General features: G+C 45.0%; 1 protein-coding gene across 1 annotated transcript in view; it reads left to right on the forward strand.

Moving 5' to 3' along the window:
- Nucleotides 1-6,458: 6,458 nt before the first annotated feature.
- NWD2 (NACHT and WD repeat domain containing 2) overlaps nt 6,459-25,658 on the forward strand; it is a 168,800-nt gene continuing 149,600 nt past the window's right edge. The window contains exon 1 of the mRNA XM_025887474.2: nt 6,459-6,697. Coding sequence (XP_025743259.1) covers nt 6,547-6,697 — 151 coding nt within the window. The 5' untranslated portion in view covers nt 6,459-6,546. The remainder of the gene's footprint in view (nt 6,698-25,658) is intronic.

Below are 25,658 nucleotides of genomic sequence, written 5' to 3' on the forward strand. Positions count from 1 at the left end.
AAAAGCATTTGACAAAGTACAGCATCCTTTCTTGATCAAAACTCTTCAGAGTATAGGGATAGAGGATACATACCTCAATATCATAAAAGCCATCTATGAAAAACCTACAGCGAATATCATTCTCAATGGGGAAAAACTGAGAGCTTTCCCCCTGAGGTCAGGAACGTGGCAGGGATGTCCACTATCACCACTGCTATTCAACATAGTAGTAGAAGTCCTAGCCACAGCAATCAGACAACAAAAAGAAATCAAAGGCATCCAAATCGGGAAAGAAGAAGTCAAACTCTCACTGTTTGCAGATGATATGATACTTCATGGGGAAAACCCAAAAGACTCCACCCCAAAACTACTACTACAACTCATACAGGAATTCAGTAAAGTGGCAGGATATAAAATCAATGCACAGAAATCAGTGGCATTCCTATACACCAACAAGACAGAAGAGAGAGAAATTAAGGAGCCGATCCCATTTACAGTAGCTGCCTATTCTTTACCCTGAACTAAATGTAAATAACCTGTCAGCTTCTGCCTATTGTTTTCTAAATTTAGACAATAGTATCATTTACATTATGTATTGATAAGTGACCTAAGAAGACGCCTGGTGCAACTCTGTAACTATTTCAGGCTAAAGGACTGTGATGGGGCCATTATTTTGTGAAGTAAATTCAACTAAATAACAAATATAAAGTAGAACTGCAAGAGTGGAGAGGAAAGGAGAAAAGGCAAACCATTGTATTTTTTTTAGAAAATAGAATCCATAAAATTATGTTTAGCAAGACTGACAGAATAATTATTTTCAATTTTTATAGGGAAAATATCCAGGAGAAAAACATTTTGTCCCATTAAAGTCTTTTTGTGAATAAAGCAAAATCAGCACACATTCAAGCTTAGTACTATTCAAGCACAAGCATTTAAACAATGAGATGATTGACTTAAGACAATATATCTAAGATATTTGGGCCATGTCAGTATGGAATACTATAAAGAGCATATTTCTCTTAGTTTATTCATGTGGATTTCGTGTTGCTTGGTAAAAAGACCCCGTCTAATATAACAGGGAGAGAAATCTGGTTCACATTCTAGCTTTGCCATTTACTATGTGAATTTGGACAAATTATTTAAACTCCCTGAGCCTCTTGTTACATGTCTACAAAACTGAGCTGTTAATGAAATTAAAGGACAAGGAACTTAGCTTTCACTCAATAAAAAATATAGAAAACAATATAAATAGGCAATGTAACTAACATTGCAATCCAAGTAGAGTGTTTTATACCCTCAATTGTTTGGCTCGCCTAACAACCAGTGTAAATTTTATAGAGAGGTGCAAATGATGCCCATCAATTTGGCCAAATTGATCCAAGATTGGGATCTTGTTATACATTGGTTGCCATGTGATACATTGTAATTAAATCCATGGTTTGGTGTTCAGAGATTTAGTTTTAATACTGGTTCTGCCATTCACCAACTGAATGAACTTGGACATGCCACTAAAATCTCTTGATCTGCTTTTTCATATTAAAAAAAAAAGGTGGGCAGGGGGAGTTTAATTAACACAGAACCTACCTCTCAGGGTTAGAATCAAAAAGAGTTAATATGTATGAAAGAGCTTTGTAAAAAGCAATTCTCCAAACAAGTAACAGATGATAGAACAAGAGAGAAGACACTGTTTAAAGGTACTGTATTTAAGATTAACATCATGATGAGGAAAGTATTTGACAATCATAAAATGAAAATAAAACATTTGACTTAGAAATATGAATTAATCTACAAAATTTTATTAAGCAAGTTACCTTACTTTCTTCTACTTTGTGTGGTATGCATAGTGCTTGCAAAACAACGTGTTTAGAAGGTTGTAAGAGGCAGACTGATCAAAAAATATATTAAACAGATTTGGAAGGGGGTGGATATAAAGTTAGAATTTCTGAGTCATGAAAACATCAGATAGCAATTTCAGAAAGGTGTAACTTTATTTAAAACCAAGCTGCTGTGAATTCTACCATGCCGCAGACACCTCTGAATCAACAGTCTCTGTTGGCAAATTGTTAGGCTGACAAATTCTCACACACACCAAAAATTTCCATTTTGTAAACAAGTTAAGTGGGTTCCTGATGGTCCAAAAGCAGAGTCCTCCTTTGAGTGGACCTGTATCATCCATTCCTCACATTAGCCAAACAAATTCAAACACTGATCACCCAAATCCGAGAGCCACCTTGAACATTGGTGTAATATTAAATTTGATATCCTTATCAAGTCTGGGAAACACAAAAACACATCATTGGCTTCATTGGCTAGATTTCCTGAGATAGTTAGAATAGTATGGTGTGATAATTTGGTCCTCTTTATAGCCCCAGGGGCTCTATTTCCACTTCTGTCCACATGGACAAAAACAGAACACTGGTCCAGAAGAAGTCAGGATATTTGATGTATAGAAAAGTGAATATACATGTAGCCAAATACAGGTTGAGTGATGGATCTTCCTTCTGCTGGGTCAGTGTCAGTCACAGGGGTTCTGGTTGTGTGCTTTATGATCACCAGCCCTGTCATCTAAGCAGGATGAAATGTCCAAGAGATACAGCCATGCAGATGAGTGAAAAATCACCACCATTGCAGGAAAGGGAACCAGGTGAGGTATATTTGCATAACATGGACTTTGGACATGACAACCTGCACATACATCACAAAAGGTGACATTTGCACCCCATAAAAGGTATACAAGGGACAGCAGTGTCCAAAAAGGGACATCAAATGGAGATATTAGAGGTGTTGGGCCCTGGCCCCAGAAATTGTGGGATTAATAGAATCTAATACAGTGTCTAGCTTACAGGCACTTGGTATTTCAATATATTAGAGTAAGTTTCCTTCCTCCTGTTTTATAAAACTACTTTGTGGGGGGGGGGGCATTATCATATATCAAGGGGAGTTGGATCCCAGGACCACACTGTTCTTCCTAGCAGTATGAGTACGAAGAACCCAGCAGTGATTGCACCTTTGAACAGCCTGTTTTTATCAAGGGCTGGGACCATCATTTCATAAAGATCAGACGCCTTTCTGTAGTCTTCTATCCTGCTAATTGGGGTGAGTGGGAGGATAGAGAAGGAAATACCTGCCCTTGATCACAAGCTTGGTTCCAAGCCCATTTTCATGTACTTTTATCTTCCAATTTCTAGATGCTTTAAACTTCCCAGCGAACTGTGAGGATGATATGGGGTCACCTGTGGTCTTATGAGGAAACAACAGAACCCAGAGAAAACAAGGAATCTGGAAATCTTTGTCATCCAATCAACATCCTGTAAGTTGGAAGAGTCTAGTCCTGTGTGCTCTTGTAGACGTAGACCTTCTCTCCCATGAGGAAAGCAAAAGCGATAACCAGCTTTCCACACTTGTAAACACAGGCCTGCACATCTATTTTCCAGGTTACTAAAGATGTCAACCAGGGCCAGACCCAGGCAAAATTCGAAAACAGAAGAGGTTTGTTGCCAAGAGGGCCAAGGTAGGAGCGACAGTACCTGGATCCCCAATCCAGCATTAGTTATATGACCTTGAACAAGCCCTTTCTCTTTTTTGAGCCTTGGCTTGCTCACGTGTAAGATGGGAATAATAATAACATGTTCAATATTTGATGAAGAGGAGAAAATGTAAAGTGTTTTAAACAGATATAAAAAACAAAACCGTCTCCAAGCTTTAAGTCAGGGCCTGGTTTCCACATTCAAACAGCTCCTCCCTTCCTCCCTCCAGTTTCTTTCTTTCCTTCTCTCTCTCTCTCTCTCTCTCCACTGGTATAGCCAACAGGGCCTCAGAGCAGGAACTAAATCTAATTAATTCCTAATAAAGTGTTAGTGCCATGGTCGACACTCCCCTTATGCCACTTCCATGCTAATGAATGAATCTCTGTTTTTAGAATATCAGATGTTAGCAAGAGACAGATGCTTCGAAGAAGGTAGAAGGGTGTGTGTGTGTGTGTGTGTGTGTGCATGCACGTGTGGAGAAGGGAGGTGGCTGATCAGGTGCCTTTAGGTAGAAACCTTCCTGATAACCCAAAGACAACATTTGGCTCTACCTATGCAAAGCTGGCTGTGCAGGGAGCCCTTTAAAACACTGCCCCACAGAAAATGTGAAATTCTCCTCTGCATCCTTGGTCTGCATGACACTGGCAGATGCTAAACTTCGGCCTGTCTAGAACAGTTAATTAGGTTATACAGGCTGCCAAAAATCCCAAAGTCATCCTAAGAAAGTGCAACACTTTGAGATGTGAAGCAAAGGTCAGGAGACACAAACACCAATCTGATTTTTAAGAGAGAAACCACCAAATAAGTGGGGGGGCAGGGAGGGGAGAAAGGAAGGAAGCAGGTCCCTGACAATCTGGCAACTTCTTATCAGTTTCCTATAAACGTTGAGATTAGGCATAAAGTGGTCCTGGCTCTTTTCTCCACTAATAAATACTATACACTTATAAAGGCTGATACTGTAAGAGATACTGTATATTCATAACCTGTTCCAGAACTCTCAGGTCCATACCTCCTGGGACATCAGGAAATCTTTCAGAGACCTCCTTCCTGCTGGAGAATGTTCTCACCTGGGAATAATAAGGCGGGAGAGGGGAAGGAGAGAATTTGCTAAATGGAATCAGTTGAACAAACGCTTGCCTGGGCATGTTCAAGTCTCCTTTACTGGTTGCATCAAATTATGACAGAGGAAGAACTGCTGACTGCCCCCTGGTTCTCAGTAGTGGAGAGGCAGCCTTAAAAACCTAGAGACCCAGTTCTTCCAAAAGGTTACCCCAGAAAGCATGTGCTGGGAATGGGGTGGGGTCAGAAAATAAACAGCAGTGCGTGGGACTTCACTGCCACCAGCAGGACCCAGGAGAAGTGCAGGCCAGGAGGAGGTCAGGAGCGGCCTACGGCAGAAGCCCCACGTAGGAAGACAAAACTTGCACCTGAGCTGCTTTCATCCTGTGCCTAACCACCCCCTTTTCAATCTCAAAGATTTGGAAAAGGTGTTCCTCCTCTCTCGAATACCGGAGTTCCTGCGCCAAAGCTCAAACTCCAATTAAGGATCCAAACACACCCTCCTCCCTTCCCCCACCCCACAGTACAATCACACTTTTATTCTACGAGGGCCTCCTTTCTCCCCTGGAATTTGCAGTATTTCAGCAGGTGCAGCGAGGGTGGAACGGAGATGGCAATTTTACGCCTGGGTCCCTCCGCATCTCGCGTCACCCCGGCGGTAAACCAGACCCCTAGCGCTCCCACCCCAACTCCACTCCCGTCCGCTCTGGCCCCGTCGGATCAGCGTCAGGTGGAGCCGACTCAACGCTATGAACGGACTTGGAAAAGCGGCCACCGGCCAACTCTGATCTCTCGCACCCCGCCTCAATCCGTTGCCACCTGCACTTTGCGGGACCTTGCGCGGAGCGGCGCTCTCCGGAGCCCCCAAGGGCCTGCCGGGCCCAGGCGCGCACCGGGCGGCGCGGGGCTGCTGGAGCCGCCCAACTGGCGGAGTGGCCCGGGAATGCTCCAGGGCGGGGGCAGGATGGACCCCTCCGGAGCCTAGAGACCTCAGGAAGGCTTCCCGCGGAGATCCGCTCTTGGAAACGTTCCGCGACTACGCGGCGAGGAACACGTGAGCGACGCGCCTTCGCTATAAAAACCCCCGCTCTGCTGAGCGTGAGGCTAACGGAGCGGCAGGACTGAGTTACCTGCGCCGCCGCAGGCCGGGCGACGGCGACGCTCCCTCCACGACGCTCAAGACTGTCCCGAGTTTTGATGCTTCGGACCCTCGGGGGCCGGGCTTAGTGCGTGCGTCTAACTTTGAGGCCGGAATTGCCCGCACGTAGGCAGAGAGGCGCCGACGCGGGTAGGCGTGCATTCCCGAAAATGCTCAAAGACTGTCTGACCTTTAGGAGAGTTGGAGGAGTCGGAGGGATCGCGGGATAGTTTCTTTCTTGTCCTCCACCAGAGAGACAGCCACGAGCGCTCGGGATCGTCCCGAAGAGGCCCGGAAGCCCATGGGCAGCCCGAGGCCCCCGCGCCCCCGCCCCCGCCGCCCTTTAAGCCGAGGGTGAGTCCTGCGCCCCGCGGGAGGAGGTTCCCATAAAGTCGGGACGCCCATCGCAGAGAAAGTTTGGTCTGCTCTCTGCCGTCGGTCCCCGCTGCCTTGGGCGACCCCTCTCCCCGCGGCAGGCGCGGGCGGGGAGATGGCTGCGGGCTGGGCGGCCGGCGCGGGCGCCTCCCGGCGCAAAGGGGCGCCGCGCGCTTAGCTGCTGCCACGCTGCCCTCCCGCCGGCTGCTGTGCTGAGCCCCGTCAGCCGGCGAAGGCGGACGCCCAGAGGGCCAGGAGGAGGCGGCGTTAGCGGCCCCAGGGTCCGTATGGCCGCTCCCCGCCGGCCGGTACTGTGCGCCACCGAGCTCGCCGGCGGCGCCTCGGGCTCGGGACGACTCTGAGCCGCGCCGCCTGCGGGGATCGACCTAGCTGTTCCGCGGAGCCGCGGGCAGGACCCGAGGACCAGGAGGCGGCGGCGGCGGCAGCGGCTCTTCCTCCCAGAGGGCGATGTGGCCGGCAGGTGCGGGCACCAGGCTGCCCTGTCCCCGGGACTCCGCGCTCCGGCGGGCGGCTTTCTCTGGGAACCTCACCGCCCTGCCTTCTCACCTCGTGCCCGCCGGCCGAAGTGTCCGGGTCTTTATCAGCGCCAACCCTGAAGGTAAGTCCCTCGCTCGGATCTGTCCGTCAGTCTTGTCCGTCCGCGCGCCGGGAGCCCGAAAGTGCCCGCAGCACAGCCGGGGGCGCCGTTTATGCCCGGCTTTCCCTTCCTCCAGCTGAAGCCGCGGCTGCCCCGAGCGCGTGGGAATTTCATCTGAATCACTTGTATTTTCCCCTTGCTCAGCCCCTCTGCCTGCTGACTTCCCCTTAGGACACCCAGGCTCGCGCTCCCCGCCCAGGTTACTCTTTCAGGTCGAGCTAAGAAACGTCCGAGGCAGTAGCAGACGCTTCTGGAAGCTCCATCCTGCCACTACCGCCACCCTTTCTTTGAGCGCGTCCCATCTCCGGGGTTACCGTAAACGCAAGTAGTAGTTACCCCTCGCTCCCGGCTCCGCCTCAGGCTACTGAATGAGAGCTCCCTCCTTTGCAACTTGTTCCCGCCCAGGCGAAGCGAGCCTGGGGTTCCCTGAGACTCGCCGCTTGCCAGCGCGATGGTGTCTTTTGCTTTGGAGCGCAAAGGAAACCTCTGTAAACCGAAGGCCCGCGGGGGTTGGGAGGAAACACGCGGTGAGGCCTCGGGATGGATGGGCGCTCGGTCTGTCGGGCGCTGGCTTTTTGGTGGAGCGCTCAAGATGAGCTCATCTCCATATTTGGACCACAGGATTGATTTCCCTGTCCAGAACCTGGCCTACTCTGTCGTGTACCAGCTCAGGGCTGGGCACCTGGGAGGCGCAAAACGCAAACTTGTTGATATATTGCATTCACAAATCACAGCGGCTGGGCGCTGGGTGGGTCGTTTCTCTTTTTTTCTTTTTCTTTTCTTTTTTTTTTTTTTTTCCTCAACACTGCTTTTGAGTTCTAGGACCGGACGTTAACTTTCGTTACTAGTAAGGGAAAGTAGGATGCATTTGACTTAAGCTGGATAAAACTGCAGGAATTGCTCTTTTCTAGAAAAAAGTAACTGTTCGGCCATAACATAAATTTGTAGGAGACTTTTTATGCGCTGTAACAAGCCTTGAGTCTGACAAAAAAGTAAAAGGAAAAGTTAACAATCATTGGAGAGAGTCCTTTGAAAACCCAAGACTGGTTGCTGATGAAAAAGCACTTAGGACTAACAAAAATAACTTTCTAAAATAGTTGTAAAAAAAAAGAAAAAGCAGAAATCTCAGGTAAAGTTTGTTATGACAAGGGGATTAAGGAAAGAAATACGTAACTCACAGTCATTAGTAATAGAGGGAATGTATACTTTTGAGATGGGGGCACGACTCTCCTATAAAGTTTACAGCTCACTTTCACAGAATTTACTACTTTAAGGAGGCATTTAGGAAACTACTGTGCACGCTTTTAAAATCCTTTTAAAAATCTCAGATATGTCTTCCAGGATTTTAACTTAAATCTGAATAAAGAAAACCGTGGAAATATGCAGCCTATTTAAAGGTTAGGAAAATCTGCAACTTAAGTGTTCAGTGTTCTTTTTTTTTAATGTTGCTGAAATATTTTTTAAGTGGTTGAGAGAATTGTGTTAGAAAATGTCTTAAAATTGTCAATTCTTCTAAGCTTAAATGTCATGAGAAGTGTTTAAGTCTGCTGATGTAGAGCTAGCTAAATGACTGTTTTTCTTTAAACATGTTGCTTCTACTGTGAAAATTTTGTTAATATAATCAGTAGTTCCTTTAAATTTGTGTTTCCTTTAAATAAAAACCAATGATCATGAGTTTAAGTCAGCTTAATATTGAATTCATATTTAAGATTAATGTCATTTTTCTTAAGCTTGTACATGCGATTCTTCAAATTTTCTAGTTTCTGGAAAGCTTTACCATGTATTACTCTTCGGAAGGCAAACAGGAGGAGGGAGCCCTGACCCTTTCATGTCTCCTAGTCACTGTTGGAGCCGTAGAGCTTGCACATTGATCTGAAAGGACCAGAAATGTGACTTCTACCTCAGACGTTGTAACAGGGGGCAGCATCTCAAATTTTATCCAGATTGGAGAGCCGGGGGTATACTGAATAGAAAAGACAGAGATGGGTATTTTTTTGGACTTGTGTATGAAACCTTGCAGTCTTGGTAAATGCTCTATCAGAGGCAGCACTTTACCACAAAATTTTTATGGATGCAGTTCAGGAAGCAAATGGTTGTGTTTTGGTTCAATCCAATATTAGATTCTTGGCCAATACTCAAGAGCCTCTCCACTGTCCAATTAAGATAAAGAACATTATCTCATGCTTTTCTTTACAAGTGGAAATCAACTGATGCTCTAAATAAAAGCTGCTTTGTGTTGAACTCAGAGCAATATGTTTCAGAATCCAGCAAGGGTCTCCCTTAGATTATTAATAGGTCTTGCTTTAAAAAGCTTCTGTGGACTTAACCCATCAGTAATAAAGGTAACCTATGTCTTTCAAATGGAAAAATTACTTTCCCATATGTTAGTCCATTCAGTATTTTAATTTTGATTTCCATTGTCCAATCCTGTGAGGATGCTGGGCCAGGGGCTGTTCTCTGGTACAGATGAGGAAACTAAGGCAACACCAGGTTAAGCTCCTTGCCTGTACTCCTATGCCAGAATGAAACAAGGTAGGAGCCTTCAGGGAACTCAAAACCTCTCTCCTGATACTCTGGCCAGCCTAGGTTCAGGCCAGATTTCTGTGAAGTATCTTATCCCCACTGGACAAGACAAGTCAGCTGGATCTAGTGGATGAGTGTTCTCCTTATTCTTGAATCCGGACGGCCAGAGCTGAGTTAGCAGGAAGGGAACACGGCTGGCTGCCCTGACCCACTTCACCTGCATTAAAAGGTGGTATTAAGGGCATTCAAGGAAATTTCAGAATGTTCTGGACTCTAATGGACTTGTTCCTATCCATAAGTATGTCTGCATCTGACCAGTCCCCACCACATTGAAGACCCTGGAGAAATATCCTGTGTGGAGGAGGGAATAGCATTGTGCCAGATTCTCTGACACAGATAGACCTTGGACTTCATCTAGTGCCACCTTCTACCCAACGTAGAAATTCAATCTGTGGCATCTGTATTAATCCTTGGAAGTCTTGTCACTTAGCCACTGTCTCTCTGCCAGAATGGCACTTACACCTCCTTGGAACGATGATTCTAAAACACATATAAAATCTTCCACTGTGATCAGCCTGAATTGTGCATGAATATGCAGAAGAGAGGAGCCAGCATGATTGTCTCCCTATGTTGAAATTCACGGGGGCCTAATAGGTAATTTCTGTGCCTCAATTCTTAACCAGTTTAGAACAAAGTCAGCCTTAGCTTGGGCTGCTGCAACAAAATACCATAGACCAAGTGGCTTCAGCAACAGACCTGTATTTCTCACAGTTCTGGAGGCTGGAAGGTCCAAGGTCAAGGTGCTGGCAGGTTTGGTTCCTGGTAAGGGACCTCTTTCTGGTTTTCAGGTGACCATCTTCTTACAGTGTCCTCACATGGCAGAGAACACAAGCTCTAGTCTTTTTTCTTTAAAAGGGATGCAAATCCCATAATGGAAGCCCCACCCTAAAGACCGCCTCCAAACCTCATCAAACCTAATTACCTCCCACAGGTCCCACTTCTAAACACCATCACATTAGCTGTTAGGGCTCAGTGTATGCATGGGGGAGGGGCAGAAACGTTAAGTCCATAACGTTCTGCCCTTGCCCACCCCCAACAAATTCATGTATATTCATTCCATCCCAACACCTCCAAAATTTTTGACCAGCATCAACTCTAAAGTCTACAGCCCAAAGTCTTATCTAAATACAATCTAAATTAGATATGGATGAGACTCCAGATATGATTTATCCTAAGGCAGAATTCCTTTCCTGCTGTGAACCTGCAAAACCAAGAAAGTTATGTGCTTCCAAAATGGAATGGTGGGGCAGGCAGAGGATTAGCATTCTCATTCCAAAGAAAGATGAAGGATGCCAAGTAAGTTGGGGAGGCTGGGTGGCTCAGTCAGTTAAGGGTCTTCCTTTAGCTCAGGTCATGATCCCAGGTTTCTGGGATCAGCCTGGCACCTGGCTCCCTGCTCAGTGGGGAGCCCACTTCTCCCTCTCCCTCTGCCTCTCCCCCTGCTTATGCTCTCTCTCTCTCAAATAAATAAAATCTTAAAAAAAAAAAAAAAGATGAAGGGTCCCAAGTAAGTTTAAAACCCAGCAAGGCAAATACCATTAGGTCTTAAGGCTCTTGGAATAAACCTCTTGGGTTTGAAGCTCTGCCTTCCACACCCCCTGGGGTGGCAGCTCCACTTCTGTAACTGGGGGGAAGGAGTTGCCCACCAAGACTCCAGGAGGCCCTGTCCCCAAGGCTTCAGAGCCACACCATCTGCCCTGTTGAAGCCTAGGAGTTGCCTTCCCCCACTTTGAAACCAAGGAGGCAGCCCTGATGATCTCCAAATCTCCTTTGGGGTCATTCTTCCTTTGTCTTTAAGAACCACACACATGCACAGCTGAATGGCTGAATGCTCTAGTCCTGCAGAATCTAAGAAGTCTGTCAGCCTTCCTTCCTTTGATCCGGTCTCTGTCTTCCTCAGTTCAGCCGACCTTGTTTCTGCTGGGGTGGTCCATGGTTTACACCCATAATTTCCTTACAAATGGTGTTCGACCACACCCTTGGTGTTCTTTTCAGACAAGCCTTGCCATTTTTTGTAATAGGAATAAGTTGAGAATTTTCCAGATCTTTAAGTTCTGGTTCCTTTTTGCTTAATTCCTTTCTCGGTTCCTTCCCCGAACCCCAATCAGCACAACTTACTATAAGCGCTCAGGAGGAAGCAAGCCACCCCTTCATCCAGTTTCATGACTTACGAGTGCTACCTTGCACAAAACCCTACAGCGCAGTCGAGCTACATCGTTTACTACTTTACAACCCTCCCCTTCTGTCTGTTGTGCAATAACACGTTCCTCATTTGTCTTCGGGGTCACCGCAGTGGCCAGATTCTGTTCATGATTTCTCTCTTCTCTAAGAAGGTGGAAGCTTTCTCCACAGCTCTCCACTTTTCTTTCTGAGCCCTCCCCAGAATTGCCAATAATCGTGTCTTCATGGCGATCTTGGCATTTTCTAGCACCCACCTCCAGACTCTCCCTGTCACCCAGTTCCAAAGCTGTTTCCCCATGTTTAGGTATTTGTTACAGCAGCACCCACTTCTTGGCACCAAAATCTGTCTTCATTTCCTAGAGTTGCCATAACATTTACCACAAACTGGGCTTTAAAAAATGGAAATTTATGGTCTCATTCTGGAGGCTGGAAGTCCAAAAGCAAGGTGTCAACAGGGTCATGCTCCCACTGAAGGCCCTCAGAAAGAATCCTTCCTTGTCTCTTCCTGGCTTCAGGTGGCTCCTGGCGGTCCTTGGTGTACTTTGGCTTGTAGCTTTGTCATTCCAGCCTCTTCCTCTGTGGTCACCGGGAGGAAGGTCATGTCCTCATGTGGTAGACATCCCATCATGGGGGCCCCACCCTCTTGACCTCATCCATACCTAATTACCTCGCAAAGGTCTTGCCCCACAATACCAGCACTTTCGGGGTGGTGCTTCAACGTGAGTCCGTACCACCGAGTCTATAACAGGTAAAGTCTAAAGTAGAAAGAAGACCAAAATATTGCCTTTATTACTGCTAAAAACTGATGCAGGCCCAGAATCCTTTATCTTTTGGGCCAGATAGGATTTTGGAATTCCAGATTTTTTTAGATTTTAGGAGAAAATGGTGCATCTGCTGTTGATTATGTAGGGTCTGGGGTAATACCCCATCATCAAATATGAATATGTCTATGAGGAAATGACTTCACTCTACATCCGTGTTCTACTTTCTGCAGTGCTGGGAGGGTTTTATCTGCATTGTCCTATATGGTAGCACTAGCTAAATATGGCTCTTGAGCTTTTAAAATGTGGCTGGTATGACTAAGAATCTGAATTTTTAGTAGAGTAACTAATTTAAATAGGCACATGCAGCTACTGGGTACTACATGCAACACAAAGCTCTGAGTGGAGAAATCAGGACTGTAAGTGGCTTGCTTCGTGTCTGTTAAAGTCAGGTTTTGCCACTGGTGACTCAGGTCACTTAAGGTTTTGCTGCCAGATGAATTGGGAAAATTTTTTGTTTTCAACACTTTAGGATTTTGGAAGTGCAGGTGAGGACTGTGGACCTTTTGGGGGGAATATGGCCTTTAACTTTAGGCAAGTAGGGTTTTCCAATACTGAACCTCAGGATTGTGTAAACTTACCCCCTCCTTCCCCAGTCACTGTCAGCAACGGGCAGGTCATAAACCTGCCCCTTCCCCCACCTGGTGGACAGAGTTGACCCTTTTACAATTTAAGACATGGAGGAACAGAGAAGAATGACAGGTTCACTTACAAGAGAGAATGAAGGGGCTGGGCTATTTGTGTTCAGATTTTCCTTCCAAAGGCATCCATCCGATTAAGACACTTCTCCCCCTGAGGAATAAGTAATAGCCCTGTCCAGGGCTACTGTGCTAGTGGATCACCCTCTGTGTGTTGGGAGACATTAGAGGAAAAGATACTTCCCAACACCTACTTTTTTGTACATTTCCTGCCCACTCAGATTTATGTACCCCTCATCTTTTTGAGAATCGTGCACGTTTGTGCGCAGTATTAATGATCAGGTGCTTTGTCTCTTTCCACTTAGACTTTGTACTCTGCATGTCTCTGTATCTTCCTGGATTCTCTTCTGCATATCTTTGGGGTCTTAGTAGGAAAGCTTGTTCTCCATTTTGGCACAAGCCACAGTAAAGAGAGAAGGATTTTTCCCCACCTTGCTGCAACCAGTGTTTATTTTACTTTTACTTTAGCTTGTGCTCCCAGGCAAGAAAGAGGCAGAAAGACCTGCATCAAGAAATGCACATGAAAGCTATGAATATTCCTTACCCTGGTTCTTCTTACCTTCCCTACAGTGCTAATTATTTCAATGGCTCCTTGTTTTTTTCATTGTTTTTGTGAGTAATCGGAAAAAATAGTTAACACAGCAAAATCATACCTCTGTGTGTTTGTGTGTGTGTGTGTGTGTGTATGTGTATTGCACACAGCTGTTTGATGCCTCAGAAACATCTTTTAAGAGTTAAGAGCCTTACAGAAGAACATACTGAACTGCTATTTTATGATAAATGTGCATAGAATATTTACAATGTGTTCTAAAATTTTAGTGGTTGTATCTTCAAGTCCTTGAGCAAATGTTATTCAGGCAGGAGAGAATGTTAGATACAAGGACAGACTGGAGAGCCAGCCTGCCTGGGTTTGCCTCCTCAGTCCACCGTTTAATGCTGTGATTCTTTAGCAAGTTGCTTAATTACTTTGTTCTCAGTTTTCTAATCTGTAGAAGAGGACAGCAGTAGTGCCTGCCTTGCAGGGGTATTGAATAAATAAGCTAATGTGAAGCACTTAGAACAGTGCTGGGCACGGAGCAAACATGAAATCAGTGTTTGCAATTATTACCCTTATTATCTTCATTACTAGTTTCCGCCGTGATCCGGACACTGTGCAGGTATGGGTATAGAAACCTAAAAAGGCATTTCCTGCCCTCAAGGAATGCAGTTCATAGATGCATATCAGATAGAACTCCGTAGTAAAACAAAAACCACTCCAGATATTTCAGGGAACCCAGCAATCCCAAAAATCATCGTAAGGATCCAATGAGTGAAAGGGTCACCACTGGGCACTTAGGTCCCCTTGCCAAAGCTGTCACCTAGAGGGCCGGAAACTGTAGAAGCCACCGCCAGTTATCCTAGCTGCTCACTGTGTAGTTGGCCAATTTCTGCAAACACGCCCATCTGCTGAAACCACACAGCGGCCAGCACAGCTCACGGCAGCAGAACATCCCCCGTGCCCTTGTTGCGCACACGTCATGCACATACACCCCTCTGGCAGAACCAGAACGGCACAAGGACCCTTGCAGCAAGTAAGTCAGCGAACTTCCAGACTTCCCGCCCTTACCCACAGGGAGAGAATGAAAGGAAGTGCTACTGGATACTCAGCCCCCAAGAAGAGTATCTTACTCCAGGGGGAAGCAGGCAGGTTGACCGGTTCAACCAGGAAATAGTCAATGAAGCACCTCCTCCATAGGGAGCACTTTTCTGGTGCTTAGCATACAGCAGCAACAAAACAGGCACGTCTGTTCTCGTGCAGTTTACATAAATAATCTGTGTGATAAGCACCAGGCTAAAGATATGAGCAGGGCATTAAAGAGACACCGAGGAGGAGTAAGCCAGTGTGGAGCTCAGAAGGCGGGTTGGGAGGGCTCCCCAGAGGTGCAAATAGAGCTAGGGTGTAAACACTCTCCTCCACGGTAATCAAATAGGAGGCAAAGCAATGATGAGATCTCTGCAGAGAATAGAAAGAGGTTATCATTATTATTCAAAGAGTTTTTATCCCTTTGGATAAGAGAGTGGAGCGGATGTCTTGAGGTGATACTATCGCTTGTCCCTTAAAGGTAGCTCATTTAGAATGACATTTAAAAGAAAGCCGGGGTTGGAGTATACAGTACACTCTACAGATAGATTGTGTGTTTATGGTTTGGTAAACCATCCACAACTCTTTTTTTTTAAATTCTCATCACACTGTTGCAATGACACCATTTGCTGTTTTAAAGGGTGTGTGGCAAGTTTGTATTTTATTTGTTTCAGTTGTCTACTGCTGTGTACCAGCCCACCCCAAAACTCAGTGCCTTAAAACAACAGTGATCCATCATTTCTCACAGTTCTATGCCTGCCTGGGAATCCAGGCAGGGCTTGGCCTGCAGAAGACAGGTAGCTCTCTTCCACTGAGCCTTTGGCCGGAGTCACTCACTTGACTGCGTTCAGCTAGGCCTGGGCGGAACTGGGCTAGAAGGTCCAAGAAGGCTTCACACCTATGTTTGGCTCCTCAGGGCTCCTCCATGAGGGCCTGCTCTCCAGCTTTTCTCATCATTCAGCAGTCTAGCCCAGGATTCCTTCTAGGGGATTAGCAACCCTAGAGAAAGGAAATGGCAGCTAACAGGCCTCTTAAGGCCCTGGAAGTCCCAGGATGCCATTCTCACTGTGTTCTGTCTATGCAAGTCATAGGCTAGCCTAGATTCAGAGGGAGGGGAAATAGACCCTATCTCTTCATATGAGGAGAAGCAGGTGCATGGGGGTGGGGGGCAGGGTGGGAATTAATGGTAGCCAACTTTGAAAGCTACCTAAACCTCGATTATATTGTGTAGTTTCCTTAGCCTGTCTTTGTCATAATTAGGTTAAATGAGAAAATGCATGAAAAGTGAGTAAACTAGTGGTCTGGCACATAGCAAGTGCCCAACAGTGTTAATCCTCCACAATATGGAGGATTGACAGTGACTCCATAGGTATACTCTTCTAGAACCTTCCAAATTCTAACCTGAGAAAAACCAGAGTCTGCAAATAGAAGAATGCTTTTGTGCTTCCTAATACTGAACACCAGGATGAGACATTTTTCTATCCACACTCTGGCAGTGATGGGCCTCCAGGGGGCCTGCCCCTTAAAACATTGAGCCTGGAGAAGAGAGCATGACACACACACTGTGTGGACAGGTCATTTCCTGCGGGAAGGAGTAAGCAGGTGGGCTGAGCTTGCCTGGTTTATTTTTCCCACATTTTCAGTCAAGTAAGTCGCCTCTTGTTTGACTGAAGGGTAGAAAGGAGGTAAAAGGAGTCCAGGAGGCTCATGCTGTAGAAGAAACCTCCCGTTAGAGGAAGAAGGGCTTTTTCCCTAACCTGAATATTTACCTATTTCAGTTTTAACATTTGTACACAGTGGGATCCTTTAATTACCCAGGATCATTTAAATTGGATATCTAGCTTGACATAACCCAAATTCTATCACAGCCAATATCTGACACAAGAGAAGACCTTAAGCTAGAAAGTGTGACACACTTTGTATGTAATAACAGGAACTGTATCAACTATCAGGATCAGATACTTTTATAAGGTAAGTGCTTTGCATGCCTTGGGAAAAGTCACTTCATCTCTCTAGAAATAGTAAGCTGTTTTAAACCACTAAGTTTTGGTAGTGGGTAGTTTGATATGCAACAGGAGACAGCTGGAAAAAAATAAAGTACACACTCATAAACACCTTTTAAAATGGCAAGTGATACAATTCCTACAGTGTAACAGGAACTCAGACCTGCAGGGTAATTGGGCCTGATAAAGTAGGCTCAAAGTTCTTTTCAACCCGAAACATTCTTATAAGTTTTGCCCTTAATGGTCATATGATTTAAATCAAAGTAAAACCTGTAAGTGGTTCAACAGCATACATAAGGGCTAAGTTACGGACGATCAATCTAGAAGAAAGTCTGGTGCTACTTAACTTAAAGACACTTTCGTATTGCTTCTTCAAAGCTTCATCTTTCATCCTATTTTTTTTTATTGAAATCAAACAGGATTTATTCTGCAAATTAAAGTAAGTAGGCTAATGTAGAATTAGAAAGAGAATCTGTGGCAGAAAGTTAATAAAAGGATAGAAACTACAGCTTTGGATGCAATTCAAAGGGAATAATACCCACTTCTAATGAAATGCTTCCTGGAAATCTCATTTTCAATCCAAAATATTTCCTAGGCTTACACGACATGGGTACACTTAAAGAGTAAAGCCCAGATGTCAGGTGTCTTATTCCAGGAGTGATTACAGAATCTAACAGAAATGAAACCACAAAATTAAAAGGATATCTTTCATAATGGTTAATCTGATCTAGTATGGATAGTGTCAGAGAGAGTCTTGCCACTGAATAGATTTCCTTCAAAGTTCATTCTAAGCACAGGCAGTATTTATTAGATACCCATTGTGTACAGCTGAACTCCTCTAACTGGTCACTGTGGGGAGTGACAGAGGACGTAAGAGATACATACTGTCTTCATTCTTTAAACCCCTGCTGCTAGGAGGCAGGACAGACGCAGCTATCAGAAACACCCTGTGGCTGTGGGAGGGGTGTTTGACCACAGGCCGCTTGGAGTAATTGGAATCCCACTGTGGTGTCCATATCCCAGTCGGGCACCAGCTGGTTAAACTTTGGCAAAAGGGAAAGACCAGGATGTGTCAAGGCTAAGAAGTAGACCTCTGTGCTATAGTGGAGTGGCTGGTGGGGGAACAAGTCTAGATCCAAGAGAGAGGCACTGTTTTGGAAGAGAAAACATTTTTTACCAAAGAGTCAGAGCAAAGAAGCATCGTGAGCATGTGGATGCTGAAATTTAATTTCCTCGAGTGTCAGAATAACTCAGGAGCTTACTCAGATAGTAACTGGAGGGGTTTGGGCATGTGGAAAGTATGAAGGTGAAAGAGTTTGGGCCCAAGACTGCCATCCTGAGATAAAGGAGTGTGTGGGGAGGAGAAGGGGGTGGCAGGAAGCATCTGGCAAAATCAAGGCAGGAGCCCAGCCCCTTGTCGTAAGGTGGGACGGAGGTTCTGGGACAAGATGCAGGCTGCTGTTGGGACTGGAACCCAAGGCCAGGGTCACACCTGCTGCCTGAGTGATCTGACCCTGAGTCTCAGAGGGGTGGGAAAATAGGAAATAGGAAAGTAATAGGAAACATTTCCTGGCTGAGAATAGCCAGCACTGCAGGTGGCAGGAAGTGTGGTTCTGGATATCTCAGAGAAAAGATGCAGGGGCTAGGCAGCAGGAAGCCTTATTCAATAAAAACAAGGAATTCAAAACTGTGCTTGAGAGATTAGAAAGTCTTGATTGTCCTAGGTGAAGATGATGCGGTGTTCCAGAGAGAGGGAATAGGATCTGTCCTGGAAGTCGAGTTATTCTCATTGCTTAATCATTAGCAGCCGACAAAAATATTTTGCAGCCACAAATGCGTTGGGGCCACATCCATGCTCAGTGGAAAGGAGAGTGGAGATTGATTAGTAATGTCTGCTGTGGACGAGGAATGGCGTGTGTCCTTGTTTGTGAAGTGAATTTGCAACTGTGAACTATAGCTTTGGGTGCAATTCAAAGGGAATAATACCCACTTCTAATGAAATGCTTCCTGGAAATCTCAGGTGGATGGTGGCGGGGGCGGGGGGGGGTGCGCAGGACAACAAACCAAAGGCTTTTATTTTGGTTCCTTTGGCCAAAGCAAAGAGGACAAGCCAGAGTGAATAAGAGTGCCCAAGAAATAGCAGGTGAGAAATTTTCTTGACCAAATGACAGAACTGGTAGAATCACCATGTTCTAAAGGAGGAAAAATGTGTTGCAACTGTAAAATAAACCGAAAATCTGCTTGCATCTGGGTAGAACCTTCATACTAGTTAGTTGCTAAGCAAAGGGTAGAGCTTCAAGCAGAGGATCTCACTCAGTTGACAGTGTTCTAGAAAATTCTCCAATTAAAACGGAATTCAGGGCCACCTGGGTGGCTCGGTCAGTTGATCATCAGACTCGGTTTGGACTCAAGTCGTGATCTCAGCTTCCTGGGATAGAGCACCATGTCAGGCTCAGCTCAGAGTCTGTTTGTCCTTCTCTCTCTGCTCCTTCCACCTCAGTGAGTGCACGTGCGCTCTCTCTCATAGAATCCTAAAAAAAAAAAAAAAAAAAGGAATTCGGAAACTACTGTAGTCACTGTGATAAAAAGCAATGAAGTTGATCAAAGATATCAAACGTTAAAAAGAAAATCTGCTGAGAACACTAGAAAGACATGAAAATAAAGTTCCCTTTTAAGCCAGGGGCTCTATTCCAAAGCCTGAATAATCCATATGGAGAAGCAACTGCAGTAACAAGGAGAATACGAAGGAAAAATGGGAAAAGACCCAGACCTTCCCACCTTGGAGGGTTTGCTGTTCGGGGGCATTCATCTGCAAAGTCCTGGGGAATGAAAGCATTCATAAGATGGGAAATTCACAATTTAATGAAGTCACTGTTGAACCTGAAATCTTACAAGGTGTGGAGAGTTTTCTCACATGGCCCCTAAGTTTTTTTGGCACACATCCCACCAAGAGGTGAAATCCATGACTTTTCTCCTTGAATCTGGGCTCTCCCATCTGTTGTTGGCCAATAGAATAGGGAAGAAATGGTACAGCACCGGTCTCTGGGCCCAGGCTTTTAGAAATTGACCACTTCCACTTTCTGGTTTTGGAAGCACTTGTTCTTTAGAACCCAGGCCACCCAGGGAGAAACCCCTGTGAGAGAAGCAAACAGCCAGCACAGCTTTGCCAGCGAGGAGGATGCACTGTGTAGGAAGTGGACTTCTGTCCACCTGTGGAGCTCTCCCAGCTGAGGCAGAGACTAACTAGCCTTCCCCACTGACCCCTGCCAAAATTGCAGATTCAAGGGGAAGGTGAATGTTGTTGTTTTCAGCCAATGATTTTGATTTGTTATGCAGGCAAAAGAGAAATCAAATTAATAAAATAAATGCATGCTAGTGTGTACTGGCTAAGATGAAAGAACTTGGGGACTAGGGTTGGTTTTGAACCCCAGGATTTGTTATAAATTTGTGTGAAATACTTCATCTCCTCAAGCTTCATTGTCTCTTCTGACAGTTGGACATAGTAATAACTACCTTACAAAGTTATTGTGGGAAATGTATGAAATACGCAAGCACCTAAAACAATGCCTGAAACATAGCAAGGACTCAAAAGTTCTAGAGCAGAATTTGTTAAGAGCCCTAGAAGATTACAGAAGAGAAGAGGCCTAAGGGTTTCAAGGGAATGAGAATTACTTGACTAACTTCTTTTTTTGTAAATCATGGCATGAAATGGTCATTATTCCCAGATGATGCCATCCACATAATCATGTATGCTTTTAGCTAGAGGGGACTATATAAAAACACCATTTTTAAATGATGGTTTAACATATAAATATGAATTCAGCCCACATTTTAAGGTATTAAGTTAATAAGTTCCATCTCTAAAGAATAGAGCAGAACTACATGCTTTTTAAAAATTAGCCCCTGGGCGCCTGGGTGGCTCAGTTGGTTAAGCGACTGCCTTCGGCTCAGGTCATGATCCTGGAGTCCCGGGATCGAGTCCCGCATCGGGCTTCCTGCTCAGCAGGGGGTCTGCTTCTCCCTCTGACCCTCTTCCCTCTCGGGCTTTCTATCTCTCATTCTCTCTCTCTCTCAAATAAATAAATAAAATCTTTAAAAAAAAAAAAAATTAGCCCCTAACACTCTTTTAAAACCGTGGATAACAAGCAGATTTCAATAAAATGACATTCAGACAGATTAAAAAGATAGCATTTCCACCTTTGAATGTAAGGTGTGCTCTGATCTTATACTAAAAACCATAATTTCTTTCACACATAAAGAATCCCTTTAATGTTGCTTTAAATCTACATAAAGTCTTTTTTTTTTAAGATTTATTTATTTGAGAGAGCGAGAATGAGAGAGAGAGAGTACATAAGAGGGGGGAGGGTTAGAGGGAGAAGCAGGCTCCTTGCTGAGCAGGGAGCCCGATGCGGGACTCGATCCCGGGACTCCAGGATCATGGCCCGAGCCAAAGGCAGTCGCTTAACCAACTGAGCCACCCAGGCGCCCCTAAAGTCTTGTCATTTTTCCAACTCCTGTTAATCTTTTAGACCCTGATGAACAGTTTGCTACAGTGTTTCAAAGTGCATGTGGTATCCACATTCACGGTGAGCAGGACCACTCTTCATAAAAATGAACAGGCCCCTTTAGGGAGGATTTCAGTACTCCCTAAGGGGAGCATTAAATCCCATGTATGATTGAAAACTATTTCATTCCACGTGGCCATTGTGGTAGAATGGCCAGCTCTTATTATGTAAGTTGGTAATTCTTACTGCATTCATGGAATGGTCATTGTAAGCCCACATTATACTGAGCGAACGATCTAGGTATTCCTGAAAGAAAGAAACAGAAAATAGTAATTGGATATTGGTGTTTGGGGTGGAGGAGGGTAGAGAGGAGATGGGAAGAGATGGAAGGAGATGGGTCTCTTGACTGAGTCTGTGCAAGGTCCGGGATAGGAGGATGACAGCTTGAATCTGGGAAGGGCTAATCCTTCATTTGTTCACTGATTCTGCTTTGCAGATCTCAGACTAGAATGGAATGGAGGAGAAGGCTCCGGAATCGAGGAGTTTTGAAACACAACAGTTTTGTTTCTCAAGTTTGGAGTTTGGTTATAGTAGAAAATAGATATTTAGGGACTCTGGTCCCTCTGGGGACAGGGAAGCCAGCATGCTGAGCCTCAGCTGGGTGGAGGGAGGCAGTGAGCCCGCCATCCTTTATGTGTCTCATATGATAATCTGAAGAAAATGAAATTCAGGGCATAGCCAAATGCTTTGGTTCTTTTTACCTGAGATTTTAAAAAATATTTGAAACTCCTTTGGATTCAGTACTTGCTGTGTAATCTTTAGTGTCCCCTTCCCTTTTTCCGCTCAGAAATGAGTCTGTCTCAACTGTGTCGGAGAGGAACAAACAGGTTGCACTTGTGCTGATCCCAAGAACAGGATCAAGGTGGAGCTGTGCTCTGGGGACAGCTCCAGTGGTTATGTAAGCAGGAGGGAGGGTTCCCTTTACCACTCTGCTGACCTCAAATGTGTATGCAGATTTCCTCTCCACCAGCACCTGCGTCTGCCGTGGGGCTAGCCATGCAAATTCCTAGGCCATGAGTTTCACTTGACACCAGGGCATCTGGGAATCACAACACCAAAATTCTAGATTGAACACTGCCCCGTGTTTTACCAGCTGTGTGACCGGAGGCAGTTTCTAGAGCCTCGAGTCTCAAACTTCCTTTCTACAAAAACAAAACCCCTATATTGTATGTTTTATGGCGTTCTGAAGGTTAAATTCTGTCGTAGCGTACGGTGAGCTCTACGTAGAAATGAAGCATTATTCTTTTCTCAGAACTCTCTCAAGTGCGCCAGTTGTAAACTGACACTTAAGCCAACATTAAGTGATTACATTACAATATAATAAAGTAACTGACATGTAGTACTCACACAGAGTATGTGCTCAAGAGATGCTCATTGAATTTAAGTCCCCTTAAGAGAAGCGGAACTCTGGTTCCCAAATCCCAAACCCCTCACGGTTCTCACCCTGTTGTCTCCAGTCCCTCCCCAGTAAAGCTAACCCTCTGCCCCCACACCCAAACTCCTCATGCCTGTATGCCTCCCCTACTCCTTTATCTCCAAGCCGGTAAGGCCTCACCCATAGAGGCCCAGCCTGAGAGTCCCCAAGCCCTGAGGTCCAAGTTCTCAAGAAGCCACATTCCATGCACGTAGCTGCCCATCTCCTGCTGTAGCCTCTGGGGAGGGACGTGGGGGGAGAGGGATGCCTTCCCACCAGGCAGTCAGGGACTAGGGAGGACATGGCATGTGCCTTGCAGTGCGGCTTTGTGTTCCTGTGCATTTCTCACAAGAACAGGGAGAAATCACATACCGCTAGCGTTATGGTCCAGCTACACTGTGTCTTCGGGGACCAGTTAGGCACCCTGCCACTTTGAAAGATTATTTTTATGGCAAATTTCATTTTGTGTTCCATTTCAATCATGCACAGTCAGGCTTGCATAACAGCCATTTAGAAGTTGGAGAGATGTGTTTTCACCAGAGACCTTCTCCTTGCTCTCTGACAGCATCACGGGTGCATATGGGAGAATGTTCTTGTCCTTGAGGCCTCACGAGGTGGTAAGGGGGACATACCATGGACTGACACGTCTGGTTTGGACAGCAGCTCTGTGACCTTGGGCATCCTCTCAGGACTCTTTCCTCATCTATAGAATGAAGTGGATGAAACACAGGACCTCTGGGACCTCTTCCAGCTCCAGCATTACATTATTCCACTTCTTTGAAACTCCCCAGCAGTTCTGTTTTGTTTTATTTCTGTTCAGGGAGAGGGAGTGTGGGGTCTAGCTCTTTTTCTGACTTTGTGAGTGTGTCCTGTTCCATCTTCTGAGGAAAGGATAATATTACCTGTCCTCCTGGCCTCAGAAGTTTGTCATGATAATGGATGGAAAAGCACTTCTGAAACTCCTGCATGAATATGCACTATCAATTGGAATGTGGAATGTATAACAAAGAGCCCAAGTTAGTGGGAAACAGTGAGATTTAGGAACTCTGACCACACATTCAGTATTAAGCTGGAGAGAATGAGCAGGATGAAATGCGCATAAAGGGCCTCTTCTTTAGGCCAGCAAATAAGACTTTTAGGTCGATAAAATCATGGGGCTATGGGGCAGGATGGTTGAATATAAACTCCTGCATGGAAGGGATTGGCATTCTACCAGGAATTTTGTGGCGGAATCCATTGTGTGTGCACATACAACACACAGTACGTATGGGGACTAGTGAATAATAGAGGCTAGAGGTTCAGAATCTGGAGTTGGAAACACTTGAGTTTGAGGCTCTGTGGCTCAGAAAATGGCTCTGTGCCATTTTCTGACTCAGTGACCTTAAAGTATTCAGTTTCTCTAATCCAAGATTCGCTTATCTCTAAAATTGAAAATATCATGGGATTTTTATGAGGCTTAAATGAGATAAGGCTTGTGAAATGCTTATCACATGCCTGGCATTTAATAAGCTCTCATTAAATGTTAACTGGGATTATTACCATTATTAGCTCCATTATCTCTTTACCTGGGAGATGCTGATTAAAAAAAATACTCATCTGCCAGCAGTATCTTTGTTGCCCACTCAATACGAGAAGGAAAGATGTGTGACATGGTAACACACTTAGGAAACATTTATACTCTTTATTTATATTAAGCCAGAATGTTTACTTTCAACTGTCTGTCAAGGTTGACATCTTAAGAGGCCATAGTTATCATAAACATTTTTAAAAATGCTTTTGTAGAATTATCATCAGAAATAAGTTTAAAGCCACAAGAAATAGGCGTGCCTCCTTCCTTTACAGTTCAGACCCCATTTTTAATCAGAAATTCACAACAGTCATTTAACAAATATTTATTGAGGGCTTGCGTACAACCACAGTTCTAAGCCCTGAGGATTGAATTCACCAATAACTAAATAACTGTGTTTATTTAACATAGACAGTACCTGTACCCCTTGTGGTTGTCACATTCTGATGGAGGGACCGTAATGGAAAAAGGCAAATACATACGTTTGTAAAGTTTGTGGGAGTGATGGTATGTATTGTGAGGAAAAGTAGAACAGGGTAAGGAGGAAGTGTTTGGGGCACATACTGTCTCCCAGTAATGAGTGGTCACAGTCTGTCTGAGGAGATAATATTTGAACAGAGATATGAACGGAGTGAGGAAGGGAGCCAAGAATTTCTGCCAAGAAGTAAGTGTAAGGAAGAAGCAAGAAGTGCATAGGCCCTGTGGCATGGGCATGGCATGCCTTCGATGCCCAAGGAGCAGCGGGATCAGTGTGGTGGGAAAAAGAAGGAGACAGGGCAGTTTTCACAAAATTTTATACCCCTATATGGCAGGTACCAATCAACCAGAACAGATGCCATCTATAAGCAATGGGCATGCATGCTTTCTTTCTCTCTCTCTTTCAAATAGATCTTTAAACAAAATTCTTTTTAAAGTGATTCTAAGAAAATTAAGGTAGATTTGTTTTTTTGGTTTTTATTTTAACTATTTTTTTAAAGATTTTATTTGAGCACAGGCAGGGGGTGCAGAGGCAGAGGGAGAAGGGAGCCCAATGCAGGGCTCGATCCCAGGACCCCAGGATCATGAGCTGAGCCAAAGGCAGATGCTTAAGTTTCTGAGCCACCCAGGTGTCCCTCAAGGTAGATTTCTTAAAACAAATCTACATTTGTTAAACAAATGTCAGATTTGTTAAAACAAATCTGATTTGTATTTGTTTGTTTTTAATTAAGCAGTTCCTTCATCATTAGGATAAAAAAAAAGTGGAACCTAACCTGCAGCCCCTGACTACCGTAGCTTCTAGGAACTAAAATGGAAGGGGATGAGAGACGTAGTTATTGGATCTTTGGAGACAGCAGGTGGCAAAGAGCCCCCAACCTTGGGAATAAGATGACTACGAGAGAAGAAAAAGCCACCTCCTCATATGTGATCTGGGCAGATAGGAAATTCTCTCTGAGGTGGTAGAGATTGGGGTCAGCCTTGGTCTCTGGGTG

Source organism: Callorhinus ursinus, unplaced genomic scaffold (genome assembly GCF_003265705.2).
Source record: "Callorhinus ursinus isolate GAN/ISIS: 27379988/994484 unplaced genomic scaffold, GSC_fseal_2.0 scaffold4, whole genome shotgun sequence".
In the NCBI taxonomy this organism is placed as follows: domain Eukaryota; kingdom Metazoa; phylum Chordata; class Mammalia; order Carnivora; family Otariidae; genus Callorhinus; species Callorhinus ursinus.